Genomic DNA, 19,307 nt, shown 5'->3' with positions numbered 1-19,307 from the left:
TTATGTCCGTGTCACGTCACAATCAAACGCGCACACACACTATAGCCAATATTTTATACATTCAACATTCACCACAATTCTTTGACAGATAAACTGTGAAATCGTATGGCAATTTTAATAGCTCAAAATTTTGACCGATCGCATACCACAATTTTATCAATCGAAGTATAAACCAGGCATACAAACCAGGTCTGTTCATACAAACCGGAGGACATAGCGATTTCATATAAACAAACTCACCTATCATGAGAGGTGAATTTGTTTATATGAAATCACTATGTCCTCCGCTCCACACAAAGGTTGACATTCGACCATACCTTGTGTTGACGTTCATTGCATTGTATGTGCTAACTAAACACAGCAAACTTCGCGAAACGGGGTAATTTTGGCATTATTTTGGCAAATTAAAAAAACGAATAAACTGAAAATTCGGACTCAAAAGTTGATTGACCTATTTGAAGTAACCAGGAAACGTTTGTATTTGAAGTTAAGCAAAGTAAAATCATCATTGGATGTTCATTTCTCAGGAATTTAAAAAATACTCCACTTGTGTGAAGTTAGCTACAATTAGTTAGCACAAAAAATGGTCAGAGTGAACTAGGTATTTACTATTATTAGTTTTGCCAACTGAAGACATCTATATATGGTGTGTATGTCACTCGCATTACGCCTTTATACGGTTTTACCTTGGGCCTGCATGTATGTATTTCACCCTCATATAGACGTATAGGCACTTTTGTTTGCATATGAGTGGAACAGCTGAAACAAATTTATGCTCAAATTTCACTGACGTCGACTGCATCAGAGTAAATTCTTTCTAAATGTGAGTTGCTAGTGGATACGAAAACGGATATCTTCTAATATCAAAATACGAGTACTCAAGAGAACAGAGTTTTTTCTACAAAAAACTCAAGTGAAACATCAACACATTTGAACTAACCGGAATGTATGTAGATTACTCATCCGAACTTTTAATCCAGGAGTTCAAAGCAACAGCTTATTGAATATAACATCGATAAGAAAAACGAGATTAAAGCTACGAGAGGTTACACTTTAATGCTTTCGATTCAGTTGGTCGTTGTGACGTGTCTGTACACATCTCTGTGTGAACGATTTTCTCTCTAATTACATACAGTGGAATGAAAATCACGCACAGACGTATGGAAACAGATCAAACAAGTAGCTGAAGCTGAAACGATAAATTGTAACCTTTACATTGAATCTTACTGTACCATTTCCATTCAATTCAAAGAAGTGGTTCGCAAAATTACTCATTGTAAACAGCCGAACCAACAGTCGCCGCTATGAACGACTTTTAATTAATAAACGCTTTGATAGACCTAATGACTTAGACGTCCTCCCTGCTTAGATAAGCAACTGATTTTATATCAGCAACCATACATAATCTGTGCTGAGCTGATGACGTTGATGAATGATTAGCAAATTAAAACTTTACTCTGTCGTGTTAGCAAGAAATAAATCTCGCATCTCTGACGAAAGTTGTTTAATCGGACTGATTAAAATAACATCTGGAAAAGTTTCCTTTGGTCCAATATCAAATGGAAATTGCTAAATGTTGCAGTCTTATCACTCATCAAATAAAAAAAAAAGAAATTCCGACAGGCTCAATGAAAGACGAAAACAAAAAATGGAAAATCATAATAATACAAAAAAAAACGGTATCGTTATCGGGACCCATTTAGATAAGACCAATTTGCAACGAAAACTACAGACTTTAAGTGCGATTAAAAAATATTTAGTAATTTTTTCAACTGAATGAAATCACTGACTAGCGTAATGGTGTGTAATGTAAAAGAGTTTCATTTACACAAATCATCATAGAAATTCATTCAATATAACTGCACTTCGCCGTATAGAGATATCATACTAATGTTGTATGTATAATATAACATATCTGTGAGAGAACAATTACACCATATACATATCATCAGAGCTGCTGCAGATATGTTCGGCTAAATAAATTGAATCGAATTGAATGTATAAAAAGACGAAATTATTGTACACACAATTGAAGTTGATAAGGCTTCTCTACTGATTTACTTTAGCTTCTTCAGCAATTATATCAATAGAGCGTCAATGATGTTTATCCATGACGGGTAAAACTAATGCAATGCAAATTTTGTGATGACAGTAAAATTGTTTTGTTTGCTGATGTAACCGTAAATTAACTGTTGATTAATTTATTCCAATAAGAAGCGTTGGAGGCACTGAACAATTAGAGATTGTTTGTTTGAGTCGGAACAGCATCGCAATATCTTGGACTTTGTGTGGTTATGGAGAATTCCTTTTTAGACCCGTACGAAGTACTGGGGTCTTATAGGTTTACGCATACGTTTGTAACACGTCGAATTGGACTCCCTGAGTAAGGGGAAACCTATTGTGGTTGTCTAGAGATGCCAAATCCGCGAAAAAAAATGTCCGTCTGTCCGTCTGTCTGTCTGCACGATAACTTGAGTAAAACGCATCCGATTTTGAAAATTCTTTTTTTTTTCCCGTTTGGTAATGTCAAAAGACAGGCTAAGTTCGAAGATGAGTGATTTTGGATCGACCCCTCCCGAGCTGTGGCCCAATAAGTGCTTTACGGTTTTTCGAAGATATCTCCGGACATTTAAACGTTAAGTTAAACGTTGTAAGTGATACGTCAAATAAAAGGTATTTACAATACCGATCGACAAAAAAAAAGTTTATGGAAATCGGATGACCGACTCGTGAGTTAGACCCCTTGGTGTGGAACAGGCACAGGGCGGCAAGCAGTTTTTGCTTGTAGGTCGGCCACATTTGAACATATTTCGTCTGTTTTAGCTTTATTAGATAGGTATTGACCGTACCAATCAGGGAAAAAAAAATTATGAAATTATGTTCTCCGGAGCGTGAGCTAGGTCTCTTGGAGTGAGCTCTTATCTGGCTACTCGGAAGTACAGTGAACGTGGTGTATTTTGACAATATCTCGAGTAAATTTTGACCGAATTTCATGAATTTTTTTTTGTTTGAAAGGTATTAACGAATGTAAAGCGTCGGTACTATTTCCGGTCTCCTAACAAAATGGCTGCCGGCGGCCATATTGGATTTTAGTAAAATAGAAATATCTTGGGAAAAATGATACTTAGAGAGTTTCTGTTAACATGGAAATAATTTGTTATGTGTGTGGGGTTTCAGGGATTCCATATACGGACATCTATATATACCTATATACAGCTATATTGAGCTATATACAGGCATATAGAGCTATATAATAGCATATTCCTCTGTGAAATGTTTATTTACAGTGAAATATAGGTAAATATAGCGGTATATAGCTGTTTAAATAGGAATTTATGAAATTTGTCTTCGTACGGGGCTGTCTATATTGCCTCCGGCAATTTAGTTGTATATGATAACAAGGCAAAGAGTGGATAATGTAAGTGATTTTAAAGGGAGAATAGTTTTTCAGCAGAGAAGAAAATGAAGTAAGAGAAATGAAGAGTTTCACATTAAAGGCTTTTGATACGAATAGGTGTTTCGTACGGGTCGGCGTTAGCTATGTTTTCTTCGGGATTTAGGGCTTTTGTATTTCGGAAATAATTATCATCACAAGCAACTCATGACTTGTAGTTTTGATCGCTAAAGATTGTTTGATTTTGTGGTGTTTCTACCCTATTTTCTCCACTCAAAGGGCCATGAGAAATTTGCACTTTGTTGAAATTTTTGATGACAGTTCGGTGGACAAAATGTCTATTTCTTCCACTCTGGTTCTGACATGGCTCTATCCCGAACTGTCACCATTGTTCTTGTTACGCAAAATAGTGTAACAATTTGATGTTTTTGCTTCGTGGAGAAAAACGGTTAATCTGAGAGATCATCCGAAAAAAGTTGTGTTCACCTCTGGAAGAAAATAGGAAATTCCAAAACAAGAGTGAAGTAATGACGTAGTTTGAAGAACTCATTGCATTTATTGTACGAAGAAGTAGACTTAAATTCTTCAACCGACGCTATAATAGAAAAACGTTTTTCCCTTCGAAATGTGTCTAAAATGTCTCCATAGTGCCATAAACAAAATTTTCGAGCCAGTTCCCCTAAGGATTGCATGAACGATGAATTTATATTTAGACAATTTCGGTAAAAGAACAAAAAAAAACAGAAAAAGGAAAATTCGTAGATGATGTGATTGCATATTGTTATGCTTGCATCGTAACGGGTTCGTCTTTTGCTGAACGAAACCGATGATAGAGTCAGAGAATTATCAAGTGAAGATTTGACGAGCAGACTATGGTGTTTTCAATAAGTAAGTCATTGTAATTGGTCCACTGGTTCACTAATAAAAATGGAAATTTACACAGAATTAATTAGAAAATTTTACCATTTACGACATTTAATCACACTGAGCCCTTGCATCTTTTTTTGTCAATGTTTGGTTTGCACTAAACGAACTAGCGAAAACTAATTTCGGCAATTTCCAAGAATCACATATACCAACATCAAAACCTACAATATCCCTTTTGCATGCATATATAGTACAGGCAGCGCGAAACGTTAGCATTCATTTGATATGGTTGAACGAATTACGATAAATTCTGACTCATATAAAGATTTCATTAACCAACAAGCTAAAGTGTCCATATGGTACAGTATTCAACACTGGCAAACAAAATAATTTGAACATCCGGTGTTGGAGAGAGGTTACATTGAGTTTAGGCCGATTTTAATATAGTACACACTATACACTGGTTGCGTAAATGTAACACAGAACAATAAAACAGACAAAAAAATAAATAAATTTTTTGTTGTCCATATCCGAATGAATGAGTATACCATGTATATCGAGATTGAAACCTTTGATAGCATCGACCAAACAGTTTTTACAGTTGGTATTTGCATTGTTTTGAATATGGGTTTGAATTGAATTTTATTTCGAACAAAAAATCTGTGTCATTCTTACCTTCCATCGAATTCCTTGGCGGATCATCCGTCGGATTATTCGCAATCACTTTGGACACATGCTTTCGTCGTTCAATCAATTCCTTTTGCCACAATGGAATCCTGGTCGAATCGACAATATTCTCAGATTCATCAAATGTCGCCATTGCGTTCAATCGAAATACGAATTATTTTTCTGTGTTTTTCTTTCGGCGTTACGTTGCTGATAAATCGAGGAAATAAAGAAAATTGTAAATTGAAATATTAATATAAAATCGACCGACAGGCACACACACACAATTTATTATTATTTTTTGTGTTGGTTGGAAACGCTACATATTTTACTGATAAGATAAAAAAATTGTAACTTTTATTTTCGATTCCTCAACCAAAACATCGAACCGAATATTTTTTTTCGTTTTGGAACAATTAATTTTTAATCAATGGAATCGATCGAAAAACAAGCCGTTCGCTTACAGTCATCACCAAATATCAATTTTGTAAAGTAGGTATCGAATTAGAAAAAGCTATGTGTTACAAACAAACAAATGAATTTTTTCAAACAAACAAATTTTTATTGATGGCTATAATAGCGGTAGCGGTCTTTTGATTGTTGCACATTTTTTATTGATTCGACTTTTTTTTCTCCTCTTCTCTTCGAACAAAAGGTGGTGCACACATCACACGTTTTATTAAATTAATCGATTTAAACATTCAATTCAAACAAATTGGATACCTTGTCAGATCAGCAAATCAACGTTTTAACAATTAGATAACATTGATTAAAACACAACTTTTACGATAAATAATCACACTGAATATCGAGAAAAAAAACCTCTACTTCGACATTCTAATACCAGACAAACTGATGGAGTCCTCTTCAATAAATTGAATTCAAAAAAATTGTTTATACACGAGTCTGACATTAGCTTGACGTTACATCTATTACTTCCACTTTCATCCGTGAGATGGTATGCCGCATCGAATTATATACAGATTTTTGAATCGTTACCGAGAAATGGGTTTTATAGAGTGTTATGATGAAAGAGAAGAAGATATTTTGACAAGTACCCCAAGGCAAGTTAAAATAAACTGGTCTTTTGTCCTCTCGCTCGCAACGTACCACGTTGAAAGAGAAGCAAATACGTTGACAAGTACCCCAAGGCAAGTTATAATAACTAGTCTTCGGTTTTCTCGCTCTGATCATAACAGTCTATATCGATACATTTCCACCTGTTCCACAGTTACACACACGATACGGCAATCAATTAATTTTTCATGAATTTTGTTTGCCCTTGACGTCGATTTTCAGAGTTTATTTGTTTTGTTTGTTAGGCTAATTAGGCTACATTCAATTATTAATAATGCACTTATACCATACGACTTATAACCTATGGAATTGCAAGGGCATAAGGTCACTGTGAGAAACTTTTACATTAGGAACGTCAATAAAGCCCTCTTTGAATAGAGAGAGTGGTACGTCGAAAGTGGAACATGAGTGTTCTTAGGTATAGGAAAAGTGCAGACCATGGTCTATAAATCTGCAAAAAATGAGGACAGTATTTATGCATGTTCTCTTACACGAAAAACATTTTGTTTTATGATCTTTGTTTTGGCTTAATACAAGACAGAGTAAATACAGTCAGCAGCACTTGATTTGACTACGGACCGGAATTATCTATAGAGTGTTATGTTGAAAGAGAAGAAGATATTTTGACAAGTACCCCAAGGCAAGTTAAAAAAAAGACTGGTCTTCTGTCCTCTCGCTCTCAACGTATCACGTTGAAAGAAAAGCAAATACTTTGACAAGTACCCCAAGTCAAATTATAATAACTAGTCTTCGGTTTTCTCGCTCTGATCATAACAGTATATAGGCTACAGTCTATAGCCTTATATTTTGCGAAGTAAAATTAGGTCACTTATTTGATATCGAAGAAATGAATACCTGGATTTACTCCGTCGTGCTTCATCCTAGCACTGGCCTTAGCTCAGCCATCCCTCATCGTAGATATTCCAAATTTGAGTCGAACTGAAGCCTATAATGCTTAGTTTCCTCTTACCAAAAAAGTACTCCGTGTGAGAGACAAAATTGAATTTTTAAAATTTCTCCCTTGTTTATTTGACAGTTCGCTCTCTCACGGCTCTCTCACGGAGTACTTTTTGTTTAGTGGAATTGACACTTAATGCTTAGTTTCCTCTTACCAAAAAAAGTACTCCGTGTGAGAGACAAAATTGAATTTTTTCAATTTTTCTTTGTTTATTTGACAGCTTGCTCTCTCACGGCGCTCTAACGGCTCTCTCACGGAGTACTTTTTTTAAGTGGAATGGGCACTTAATGCTTAGTTTCCTTTTACCAAAAAAAGTACTCCGTGTGAGAGACAAAATTGAATTTTTTCAATTTTTCTTTGTTTTTTTGACAGTTTGCTCTCTCACGGCGCTCTAACGGCTCTCTCACGGCGCTCTAACGGCTCTCTCACGGCGTACTTTTTTTAAGTGGAATGGGCACTTAAGTCCTAATGATGAATAAAATTCAAAAATAAATTTTTCATTGAAAGGCTTGTCGTGACAGTCGCTACCAAGCAAGTGAAAAACCTCAGCAGACCCTTCAATAAAACTAAATTGTTCGCATTGTTCGGCACTGTACAGCACAAATGTGAACTGTCGTAGATCAAATACAAAGCTTGGAAGGCAGGGATGAAAGTATAAATTCATATAAAGAAACTCACCCCTCATGAGATACATCAACGCACTTCAAGCAAAAGTGCTATTAATGACAGCTGCGAAATAGAGTACTATTTTGTATGAAATTTTATCCCCACTCTTTTTACAGTGTAAAATTTTGTATGGATCACTGTCAAGTTTCAGTACCCTTTTTAGAGTACTACTTTTGCTTGAAGTGCGCTGGATACATACAAAGGTTGACATTCGACCATACCTACCTATTTTGGTTGCCTAAAATTAGCCTTAAGTCTCCAAAGAACCAAATGGCATTCGTCTTGTATAGTATTGCGTAGTTGCATCATATCAATGCACTGCAAGCAAAATTGCCCATAATGACAGCTGCCAAACATAGTACTATTCTGTTCCAAATTTTTTTACACTGTCAAAATTTGTTCGATACACTGTCCAGTTTCAGTACTTTATTTAGAGTACTCACGCTGGAAGTGCGTTGGTAATACATATCTTCTTTCGAAGATTTATTTGATTTTTACTTGGCTGTTCAATCATTTCGCGCAACTTTTCAAAAATTTCTAACCAAAACCCTCAACTTCTGAAAATGAAAAACTTAACGGATTCCCTCTGCAATCTGCACAATCGACATAAAATGTCAGAATTCTATTCAGAGAAATGTTTGGTTTTAATATTTTTAACATAAAATTACTTAATACAAACAATCGATAAAGTCTTTCATTCGATCAACGACACATTAGGTCTACCATTTGTTCCACAATGTCATCCGATCAGCATAACATAGATCTACTGAATCCAATTATCAAAGAAGATTCCATGAGCGAAAATAATCAATTTTTGGCCCACAGTCCATCGGAAGAGAATTCGACATATACAGCACCACCCTCTCGACCAAAACAAAGACACATTTACGAAAGTCCCGAGGCGAAGGCTCGCAGGCTAGGTACATTGAAATTTTAATGTTCTTTCTACCACTTACCGTCTGTTCGGAATTTGTTGGTCTAAACAAAATATCAAATTCGATGTTTTAGCCCGGAACGCAGAACGCATGAGAGAACGTCGTGCTAATGAATCTGAAGAGGAATACCGGTTGAGATTGTATAAAATGGCTGAGGCTAGTCGCCTACGACGACGGAACGAAAATGAAGTGGAACGATCGATACGTCTGATTCGGGAAGCCGCGCGACAGAGGTTGAGACGTGTTATGGAATCACCTGACCAACGAGCCATTCGACTTGAAAAATTGGCAGCTCGTGCTCGGTTGATACGACAGAATGAAAGTCCTGAACAGCGTGCGGCTCGACTGGAAAGGGCGGCGAAACGACAGCGGGAACGTTACTCGAACAAATCAGACCAAGGTGATAAGCAACAAAGTTCCATGAGTACGCCGAGTTCGGAAAGCAGTGCACAGAACAGTGAATGGAATGTGATGATACCCGGCACCACTATAAAAACAGAAACCGTTTCAGTTTTATCGAATTTGATTGGATCGCAACCAACGAAATTAGTTCAAAATCCCAGTGACAATACGTACACCAATCTCGTTTCTTATCCACCCAACAATCAATCGCTACAGAGTCAAGTGAAATACTACGGAAATGTACCACACATATCATCCGCCAATGCGTTATCAATTCAATGTCTTCCCGACATTTCATCCATGAACCAAACGAACATTCGTCCAACAAACGTTGCTACCAGTATATCAATTTATCCCATTTCCACACACTACACACAGCCATTTATGACACCAAATATAATGACACCAGTTCGCGGGCGGCCAGTTACCATACATCCGTCAAACGATTATCGATCGGTGAATCCAGCCCAGCGCGAAGAAGCCGAACGACAATTCCTCTCGCACAATATGCTGGAAAGTACCATAAACGCAATGTTAAGCAGTCCGAAGCAGGGTCGCGGTCGACCGGCAAGTCGATGTGATAATACGTCTGGTTACGATGAGCGTCGAACGAAACAGGCGAATGCTCGGCGAAATCAGCGAAATAATGAAACCCCAGAGGCACGTAAGGCACGGCTAGAAGATTTGGCACAGAGGGCGCGGAAGAGACGGGAACTGTTGATGGCTACAGAAACCGAAGAGGAACGACGAAAACGATTAGCAAACCAGGCGGAATATGCACGACAAAGGAGACTTAAGCTACAGACTCCGGAAGCTGTCAAAAGTCAAATACAAAAGGCGAAAGTTCTGTATTCGAAATTGCATGTGGAATAAGTTGCGGCCATTTGAGGATTAATTTTGTATATTGAATGTAACTCATAGTGTAGACTTAGAGAGTATTGTGGATGTGGACTTGTAGATGCGACTATTGATGAATGATTATATAACATAATGTTCAATCGCGGAATAGAATTATAGGTTGCTTGTACATGCTACGTAAATGGTGAGTTATTTACCGATTTTTTTTTCTTTTTTTGAATAAACTATGTACGTACACTGTACACGATTGATAAATTGAAAGAAGAAAATCATTTTTTGACTGTGTCAGATCCAGTGAAGTCTCAATAATTAAATGCTTTTCCGCTCATTTCTGGATTTGTTTATTTTACATCATCGTTGTACCAAAGATGATGAAGCCCTAAGAGTGTGAGTTCGTTTTTTATCTCTTATTACTGTTAAGGATCTGGTGGGGATTGTAACACATATCTAGTGTGGTGCTTGTATCTAGAGCAACGTTTAGCTAGTGAAATTATGATTAGGACTGAAGCTGGGCCTCTGTCCGTGTACCGATAATATGAATGTTTCTTATACTGTATTGAAATTTCTCAAGGTTCTGAAAGCAAGAGAAATAGTTTATAGTCTATAAAAACTAAAAAATTCCAATCCTTAGATGCTGATGTCACGAATATACAACCTTCAACTTACCAATGCAATGTTCTAACCGAACCAACTGAGTGTTGAAGCACATTTATCATTTCAAACAATCTTGAGTTGTATTGTCAATGACATCTTCCACAGCCCTTAGGGGAAGGGAACGGAGCTAAATTGAAAATTTGCAATTAAGTGGGATACGCTCTGTTTAAAACCATTATAATGTACTGAATTGGTGACCCTGTCATTGAACGAGTCGACAGTTACGTGTACCTAGGTTACAAATTGAAGTTGGGTCTGGACCGTCTGGACAACCAAACTGCAGAAATAAAACGTAGAATTGGTCTTGCATGGGCAGCATTCGGAAAACTCAGACTAATTTTCAAAAATGAAATGAACAATAGTCTGAAACGTAAAGTGTTCGATACGTGTGTCCCTCCTGTGCTTACATATGGAGCGGAAACGTTACCGTTAACAAAAGCTTCCGAAAATAAACTAAGAGTGGCACAAAGAGCCATGGAACGGAGTATGCTTGGAATTACGCTCAGAGATAGAATGACAAATCAATGGATTCGACAACAAACAAAAGACGTTCATGGAAAGAATAGCATCTTTAAAGTGGAGCTGGGCGGGACATATTGCAAGAAGGACGGACGAACGTTGGACCAAAAAGATCATGAACTGGAGACCACCTAAAACAAAACCTAGAGGTAAACCATCACAGATATGGAATAATAGTATAAAGCGAATTGCAGGCGCAAGTTGGCAACAAGTGGCAACGGATCGTTCGGAATGGAAGAGAATTGGGGAGGCCTACGTCCAGCAGTATATAGAAACAGGCTGAAAAAGAAGAATGTACTGAAACCAGAAATTGAATGTATGATCCGAAATAATTTCTGAAATATTTGCTTCCGAGTACCACAGATAAAACTTTGGGATTAAGTCCGAAGCTCTTTGGGATTAAAACTGAGGTTATCTGCCATACAAAGCTACCATATAAATTACTGTTAATCCCAAAAAAGATTTGGTCGTAATCCACAATTTTAATCCCAAATTTATATCTGTGACGCTAGTAAGTAGAAATACAAAACTTAATTCGACAGTTGGTAACATACTCCAGCGAGACATGGCCACTTACACAAAAACAAGAACAAACAGTGAACTAACTGACTGTTCCGTCGGAGCGATAAAATCAGCTAGGACAGGGCACGTTGTCCGCATGTAAGAGAATCGAATTTCGAAAAAAAGCGCTAGAAAAACGATCTTTTAACAACAGAGTGAGCAGATCTCGAAAGAGATGGTTGGATGGCAGTTTTATCTTTGGGTTATAGAGGAATCAAAAACACCGCGTAAGAACCATGTAAATCGAATTTCGTGTAAATCAAATGATTCACATGTGTAAATCAAAAGCATGCGTACTCCTTTAGACCCTTTTGTATGGCCAAATTTTTTGTCACAATTCTTAGCCCCCTATACGGAGTACAAAAGGGCTCATAGGATTGCGATGCAGTGTGTAATTGATGGAATTCGAAGCAGACGGTAAGGGTAACGTGTTTGCCTATGTTCATAGATGATGAATCCACAATAAAAATTTTGTCCGTCTGTGTTCAGAACATTCTGAACAGTTTTATGTTTCACGCAAAGTAGGTACAGTCACGTCTGTCACGTCGATATCTTGACTCTTGAGTAAATCAAATGCGATTTCAAAAAAAAATCCTTGAAAGGTAGTCGAAATAGTGAGGCTAAGTTCGAAGATGGGCATATTCGGGTCGGACTTTCGTGAGTTAGGGCCGCCTAAGTCTGTGGGGCGAATTTGTAATCACATGCAGGTATATTAATAAATGTGCAAGGACTTCGGATATAAAAATTTCGAGAAAAGCGACATTGACACATATTGAGTATCACCACGGTTGTATTTTTTTTAGGAACATATGACAAATTTGGTATATTTTGAATGGTTACAGATTAGCCAATCACATTCAAAATAATTGCGGATTGTCAACTTTCGGCACCCTGGACTTTACTTGAATAGTCGTGGAATGCCTCCAAATAAATTTCTAAAAATGTAATGAACGTAGGCTGGAACGAGAAGATAGACGCGCGCCAGAGCTCATCAAAGTACAGATACAGGATCAGTTCTAGAAGAAAAAATTTTTGTCTGGAAACTCTTCTGGGACTCTACACTGTGTCAAAATGTTTTTTTTACGAGTTTTGGTGATTGTGATCGTAAACCGAAGGCGCTGACTGGAAGAAAAATCTTTTACGATAGAATGCGGGAACAGATCGTTATGAATTTGAAGCATTTGTTAACCGAGTACTCAAGGCAAGTAAAACTCATTGCTTTTCTTCTGCGGAACATTTTTAAGTAAGCCTCAGGATCGCTTTTTCTATGTTTTCGTTAAACACATTCGACATCTCCCTGTACGCAAAAGTTTTATCGACACAAGATGAACCCAACAAATTTTAAAAAGAAAATTTTACAAAAAAAATTGCGTCACGAGTGGCAGTTAAGGAAACTGCTGTTAGGAAAATGGTTAAAATATGGAAAAATACGTCATGACAGATGGAATTTAACAGAAGACAGCCGAATCATCTGCCACTTGTGACGCATTTTTTTTTCTTTCTAAAATTTTTTGGATTCATCTTGTGTTGATAAAATATTTGCGTACAAGCGCAGAATGCATCACCCTCAGCGATATCAGTTATTTTGTAAGTAAGATAAAGGACTTGCGTCACATTCACTCTTTAAGGGTTTTTTGACTGATAGCATATCCTGGAAATTGTAAGAAGTTACAAGAATATCGAGACCTTTCATAAAACACTACTTTACCGTAACCCTTGAAATTTGGGACTCTTCGATAATGCTCTAACGAGTTTGCGTTATAGTCGCTCGCACTTATGGTAATTTTAAGTACCTGTGTTAAGGCTGTTTATTGAAAATTGTCTTATTGAAACAAATTTAAAAAAAAACATTTCCAATCGCATCTTATTTATTACAACTTTATTGCCCTTTAAAATTATTTCAGCTACTTGAGATGTGTGTTAGAGGTGAGTGGGCATACTTAATTTTTGTGCCTGTAGCCCAATAATTTCCCACTGCTCAGCCCATGCCCAAGACCCACAATCGAAATTTTCGCAAAAAATGTGAAAATTGTCAAACCGAAGTTGACACACATGTGCAAAATTCTAGTAAATACATAAGTCAGGGATACAATTTTATGTACGACAGCCGTGTTGAAATTTCTTGAATGAATATTATATTTTTGACTATATCACACATGCTGCACCCTATGGCCACGAGATCTGAAAATACCTATGCCCATGTCCTGTGGGCATGCCCATGACGCGAGCAGTCCACTCACCTCTAACATGCGTCGAGTTATATTATGAAAACTCACAGAGACTAATTTCATGAATAATCCTTGTATGTGATACACCCAAAATCTATTTGAATATTTTTTAGGGACTGTCGGCCCCTTCCTATATCCTCCATTTAACAAACTTCGCCATTCTCTCCGTTGGCGTGACGTAATTCCTGATAGTTCCCTTAATGCTTAAGTCTGTTTCTTTAATAAACACAAGAATACTCAATGCATACATAGCGGCACAAATTGCAATTATGCCAGTAAACTCGTCGATATTGAGTTGCTTCGGATGCTTATCTGCAACATTTTTGACGGTTTTTGTGTAAGATTTTTGCCAATGCTGAACTAGACCACTGCTTAGTAGAGCTACTATTTGACGATCAATCGATGGTTTTAAAAACTTTCGGAGTCTCATTACAATGTGATACATTAAAATATATTCTTTCGCCGTCAGAAGTTTTGGCTTTTGGAAATTTACCAAATCGTTGTATTCAACAACACTTTTGAGTGCTGTATATACACCGTCCAGATTATCATCCGAAATAGCATCTCTTATGTCTTCCAATTTACGCGTGGAATTCTTCATCCTAAAATTTTTGTAAAAACATAAGATCGATGGATATTATTTTGGGCAAATTAAATTTGATTTACCGATCGCCAATAGCTGCAATTTCACTATAAAGACGGATATCTCTTAATGAATAAATTGCAACATCAGATTCAGCAACGTCCTGTACATAATTTAGTTGTTTCATTCGCTTCTGCGTTCGCAAAAAGTTGAATAAATTGCCAAGATACGCATTCCTCAAAATCAAGGTCGTCAGGAGCAATATTGCCAGTATTGTACGCGCAAAATTCTTTTGTGGTACTTGAAATGTGGTCGTTGATCCACCAACAACAATCGAAAAAAGATTTAGCAATGGAGCGTTACTGGGGCCAATGACAAAATCGTGTTTTTCCTTCGCCATAAATTTTAGAATAAAAATCGCCACCACCATTACTAGAAAAACTAAAGAAGCGCAAATCCAAACCTCCATTTTGAATGGAAAAAATAATTTTTCTAACGACGAATATGGTTTGCCACGTGGAACGATAAACAGTCCAAAGTCATAGACGTAGGGAAACGAGTCTGAGTGTCCATATGTTTTCATAACGGCGGTGCCACAAACTGATATATTTACCAACTCGTAAACCTAAAAAAGTGGAATTGCAGTTCGACTCCGATACATATCATATATAAATATTAGGAATTTTTTCCGACAATCATTAATAGATAATTTTGAACGTCTAAAATGCCCAATATTTACCGTTTGTTTAAGGTAGGATTTTTTTTTACTTAATGGACCCAAAAATTTTAATCCCAAAAATCCCTTAATGGTCCCTTAATGGACAAATTGTGCACATTTTATTTATGTAATAAAAATAAAAATCGTAATTCATTTGATGAGGGACCAGTTTTGACATGTCAACGCACTCTAGCAGAATCATTAGATTTATCAAAACCCTCATAGGGCTGAAAATTGTCTAGTGTGCATTGAAAATTTGATTATGTATCATGTCCGCACGTTAGTAAGCGGGCGTGACGCAAGTCAACTACCAAAAATGTTTAAAACAAAATCTTGGGGACGGCGGAGCATATTTGCAGCAATTTTTGACTCCCCTCTTAACTCCCAAACAAAGATATTTAGAATCTAGGCATCCATACGAGTTCAACGAGCTATTACACGTTACAGAAGCGTACTATTTGGTAAGGCTCGGAACAGGTCGACCGCTGCCGACCTGAACCTGAAAATGACTCGACCTGAAGTTTCAGGTCAGGTTCAGGTTGCTCCAAAAGGAATGACCTGACCTGACCTGACCTGGTTTTCGAAAAACCTGAAATGACCCGAACAACCTGAATGACCTGATCTCTGACTGAGTGCAGTCTTGCTTCACAATTTTGAATTTGACGGGATAAGTTTGAGTAAATTTGAATAATTTGTTTTGCATCGCTGAAATTTTCGGATTAAGATGAAATGGGAATTTATTTCAAGAAAAAAAAAGAAATTTGATTTTGTCAACAAGTGACAGAATTTGTTTATGAAGTATGAGTTAAGTCGAATAGAAAATATCAATTAGCGGAATCTTGATACCCTGATTTCACCAACATTGTGTTTTCTTGTAATGACGAACGGGTCGGGGTAACAATAAGAACTCCTTTGTAGAAATCTCGCTCCACAGAAATGGGTTCAGATCGAATTGTGAGGAAATCTCTCGTCATCAAGCTTAACACAGGAAAATATTTTTGGTTTGCCTTTTTGATCCACCTAAACTTTATTTGAATGAGCCAAATCAAACATATATTAGCATTTCTCATAACATTGCATTGACGTGAAAACGTTGAAAATAGCTATAACGGCGACAAATGTAATTGGGAGGTCTAATAAACCCTCAACACTACCGTATTTTCAAAATGTTGTATAACAATAAGCTCAAACAATAAGGGCAGGAAAGAGACAAAGTCTGTAGTTGCGACTGTGTAATAAAAACGCACTCTTGTCTGAAGTATGATCAATTTTTTTGAGGCTATAATTTAAACACATTATCTACGGATAATAGCGGCCTAGTCGAAAATTGTGCTTTATTTTTGCAAATGGTTCCTGGTGGTTCCCGTGTTGAAATCGAAAAGTTATGTATGGAAAGTGTCCTTAAATTTTGATAATGAACAAGTCGTCCATACATCATTTTGTCAAAAAACTTGAAATTTAGCCACTATAAATTTGGGTCGAAAATAAATAAATTATTGACAAATTTCAAAAGGATATGTTTTAAACTGACTCACTTTTCCTTGATAATTTTATCAAATTTGCCATGTTCTGCGCACCGTTCCGTTATTTATACCGTAACTCATTTATAAATTACGAACCAAAAGATTTTCAAATAAATTTTGGTCATTTTGACTTTCCCGCTATTACCAGTAGAGACTATGTTGTTTGTATTGAGGCTATTTAATCAGATCGATTCAGGTCGGTCACGTCAGGTTCCGGTTTTTACCTGATCAACAATTCAGGTTTTCAGGTCAATCAGGTCAGATCAAAATTGAATAAACAGGTTTCAGGTCAACTCAGGTTCAGGTGACCTGCTTCAGGTTTCAGGTTGACCTGACCTGATTCCGAGCCTTACTATTTGGCTGAGATATTGAATTTCAAAATTTTGGTTTTTGTATGAAAATAAGCAAAATTTTGTTTTTTTAGATAACTGAAATCGCCTACTATACGTTAGTTAGTTAGTTAGTTAGTTCCTATGGAAAAGTGGATCCAGCAACTCCTAAAACGTTTCTATATATTTTTCTGAAATTTTGGTAATAGGCTATAAATGGCCCAAAAATAAAAATAGAAATTTCAAAAGTTGGAAAAAACCCATATCTTGGGAGCTGGAGCTCCCCAAAGTCTCCATACAAATGCCATATAAAAGCCAATTTGTATGTGTGTGTGTGTTGTATATTTTGGTGCATGGGGTGAAAGGTGTGTTGTTTTGAGTATTAAGTATTAACTTTCACTAGGTCGGTACCTAAAATTTGGGATGACAGATTATTCCTCTGGCACTTCCATCTATTTTTTTTGATGGATTTGTGTTATTGTCGGCATGATTGAGGTGTTTCAATGTTGGTTTTGGGATGACAGATGATTCCTCTGGCACTACCTAACTTTCAAGTGTATCATTTATTTTGTAAGTAAGATAAAGGAATTGCGTCATATTTACCCTTTACCCTTTAAGGGTTTTTTGACTGATTTCATTATTACATGTCTGAAGATAGTCCAAGTCCAAAATGTAGAACCCGCCTCCTGTAGAAGAAAAGACCCGCCTCTTTTCAATTTAAGTTCATAATGTTAACGTTAAAGGTGTGTCTAATTTAAGTGAAATAGGCGTGTCTTTAAAACGGGCAGTCCATTTTAATAAAATAAAATATTTTATACCGATTCTGGACTGTCCAACTTTTTTCGCGAGTCTTATTTCTGGACAGTCCAATTTTCTTCTTACGAATCAATTCTGGACTGTCCAACCAATACCAATTTTAATTGTACATAAAAAGCGTTTTAACACGCCGAGTGATCCGGCCCATTGCCCCGTAGCGAAGCGGAGGGCCGCAATGCGAGCCGGGCGCCGGAACGGTGTCGGTGACTTAGGAGTTAATTTTTTTTTCTCGCATCGTCTAATAATTAGTCTGTGTGAAGGCGTTAGCTCGTTCCTAGGGAATTCATCCTTTTACGAAATTTAACGTAAAGGCGTTTTGTTCCAAACCTAGGGAATTCAACCTTTTATTGATTCGTAAGTAGAAAATTGGAATGTCCAGAAATAAGAGTCGAAGAAAAAGTTGGACAGTCCAGAAATAAGACTCGCAAAAAAAGTTGGACAGTCCAGAATTGATTCGTAAGAAGAAAATTGGACTTTCCAGAAATAAGATCACAAAAAAAGTTGTAAGTCCAGAAATAAGACTCGCAAAAAAGTTGGACTGTCCAGAATGGATTCGTAAGTAGAAAATTGGGCTGTCAGAAATAAGACTCGCGAAAAAAGTTGGACGGTCTAGAATTGATTCGTAAGTAGAAAATTGGACTGTCCAGAAATAAGAGTCGAAGAAAAAGTTGGACAGTCCAGAAATAAGACTCGCGAAAAAAGTTGGACAGTCCAGAAATAAGACTCGCAAAAAAGCTGGACAGTCCAGAATGGATTCGTAAGTAGAAAATTGGGCTGTCAGAAATAAGACTCGCGAAAAAAGTTGGACAGTCCAGAAATAAGACTCGCGAAAAAAGTTGGACAGTCCAGAATTGATTCGTAAGTAGAAAATTGGACTGTCCAGAAATAAGACTCGCGAAAAAATATGGACAGTCCAGAATTGATTTGTAAGAAAAAAATTGGACTGTCCAGAAATAAGAGTCGAAGAAAAAGTTGGACAGTCCAGAAATAAGACTCGCGAAAAAAGTTGGACAGTCCAGAATTGATTCGTAAGTAGAAAATTGGACTGTCCAGAAATAAGAGTCGAAGAAAAAGTTGGACAGTCCAGAAATAAGACTCGCGAAAAAAGTTGGACAGTCCAGAATCGGTAAGAAATATTTTATTTTATTAAAATGGACTGCCTGTTTCAAAGACACGGCTATTTCACTTAAATTAGACACACCTTTAACGTTAACATTATGAACTTAAATTGAAAAGAGGCGGGTCCTTTCTTCTACAGGAGGCGGGTTCTAAATTTTGGACTTGGACTAAGTTCAGAGATATTCATTATTTACCAATGAATCCATAAAATCGACAGCGAATAGTGACTATATAATAAAATTTGCAATAAACACTAGACGATTTTCAGCCGAAAACAATCCGAATGATTTTGCTAGAGAGTGCGTTGGACATGTGTATAGTTTGCACATCCGAGCCGAAGGCGAGATATGTAACTACACGTGTCCAAATATCAGTTTTCAAAGCGAGGCGCTTAGAACGACACGCTTGTGGACCCAAGGCTGCGTGGAGGTCAC

At 36.9% G+C, this 19,307-nt stretch overlaps 3 protein-coding genes across 4 annotated transcripts in view; 1 reads left to right on the top strand and 2 right to left on the bottom strand.

Annotated features, from left to right (window-relative positions):
- Nucleotides 1-5,815, bottom strand: part of LOC119067960 — a 36,982-nt gene extending 31,167 nt beyond the window's left edge. Inside the window, exons 1-2 of one of the 2 annotated variants that reach the window (XM_037171287.1) lie at nt 5,651-5,815; nt 4,937-5,137 (exon numbers count right to left, since the gene is read on the bottom strand). In XM_037171287.1, the coding sequence (XP_037027182.1) occupies nt 4,937-5,081 (145 nt within the window). In that variant the 5' untranslated portion in view covers nt 5,082-5,137; nt 5,651-5,815. Of the gene's footprint in view, nt 1-4,936; nt 5,138-5,250; nt 5,428-5,650 lie in introns of those variants that run through there. The other variant, XM_037171294.1, reaches the window with a different exon arrangement.
- Nucleotides 5,816-8,230: 2,415 nt separating this feature from the next.
- On the top strand, nt 8,231-10,151 carry LOC119068359. The gene is made up of 2 exons (XM_037171932.1): nt 8,231-8,548; nt 8,637-10,151. The coding sequence occupies exons 1-2, from the start codon at nt 8,365-8,367 to the stop codon at nt 9,836-9,838; spliced, it is 1,386 nt and encodes a 461-aa protein (XP_037027827.1). The 5' UTR covers nt 8,231-8,364; the 3' UTR covers nt 9,839-10,151.
- Nucleotides 10,152-13,915: 3,764 nt separating this feature from the next.
- On the bottom strand, nt 13,916-15,019 carry LOC119080945. The gene is made up of 2 exons (XM_037189612.1): nt 14,452-15,019; nt 13,916-14,387 (listed from the first exon to the last, which is right to left on the bottom strand). Exons 1-2 carry the CDS (start codon nt 14,949-14,951, stop codon nt 13,916-13,918), a joined length of 972 nt encoding a protein of 323 aa, XP_037045507.1. The 5' UTR covers nt 14,952-15,019.
- Nucleotides 15,020-19,307: the final 4,288 nt, after the last annotated feature.

The sequence above is a fragment of the Bradysia coprophila genome, chromosome II (assembly GCF_014529535.1).
Source record: "Bradysia coprophila strain Holo2 chromosome II, BU_Bcop_v1, whole genome shotgun sequence".
Lineage (NCBI taxonomy): Eukaryota > Metazoa > Arthropoda > Insecta > Diptera > Sciaridae > Bradysia > Bradysia coprophila.
Note: the sequence above shows the minus strand (reverse complement) of the source record. Positions and strands in the feature narration are given on the sequence as shown.

Bases quoted from the DNA above. Each gene is read 5' to 3' on its own strand.
- LOC119068359 (XM_037171932.1), top strand. From the start codon at position 8,365: ATGTCATCCGATCAGCATAACATAGATCTACTGAATCCAATTATCAAA. The intron at 8,549-8,636 runs GTACATTGAAAT...TCGATGTTTTAG, and splicing joins GGCGAAGGCTCGCAGGCTAG to CCCGGAACGCAGAACGCATG.
- LOC119080945 (XM_037189612.1), bottom strand. From the start codon at position 14,951: ATGAAAACATATGGACACTCAGACTCGTTTCCCTACGTCTATGACTTT. The intron at 14,388-14,451 runs GTAAATCAAATT...CAAAAATTTTAG, and splicing joins ATTGCAGCTATTGGCGATCG to GATGAAGAATTCCACGCGTA.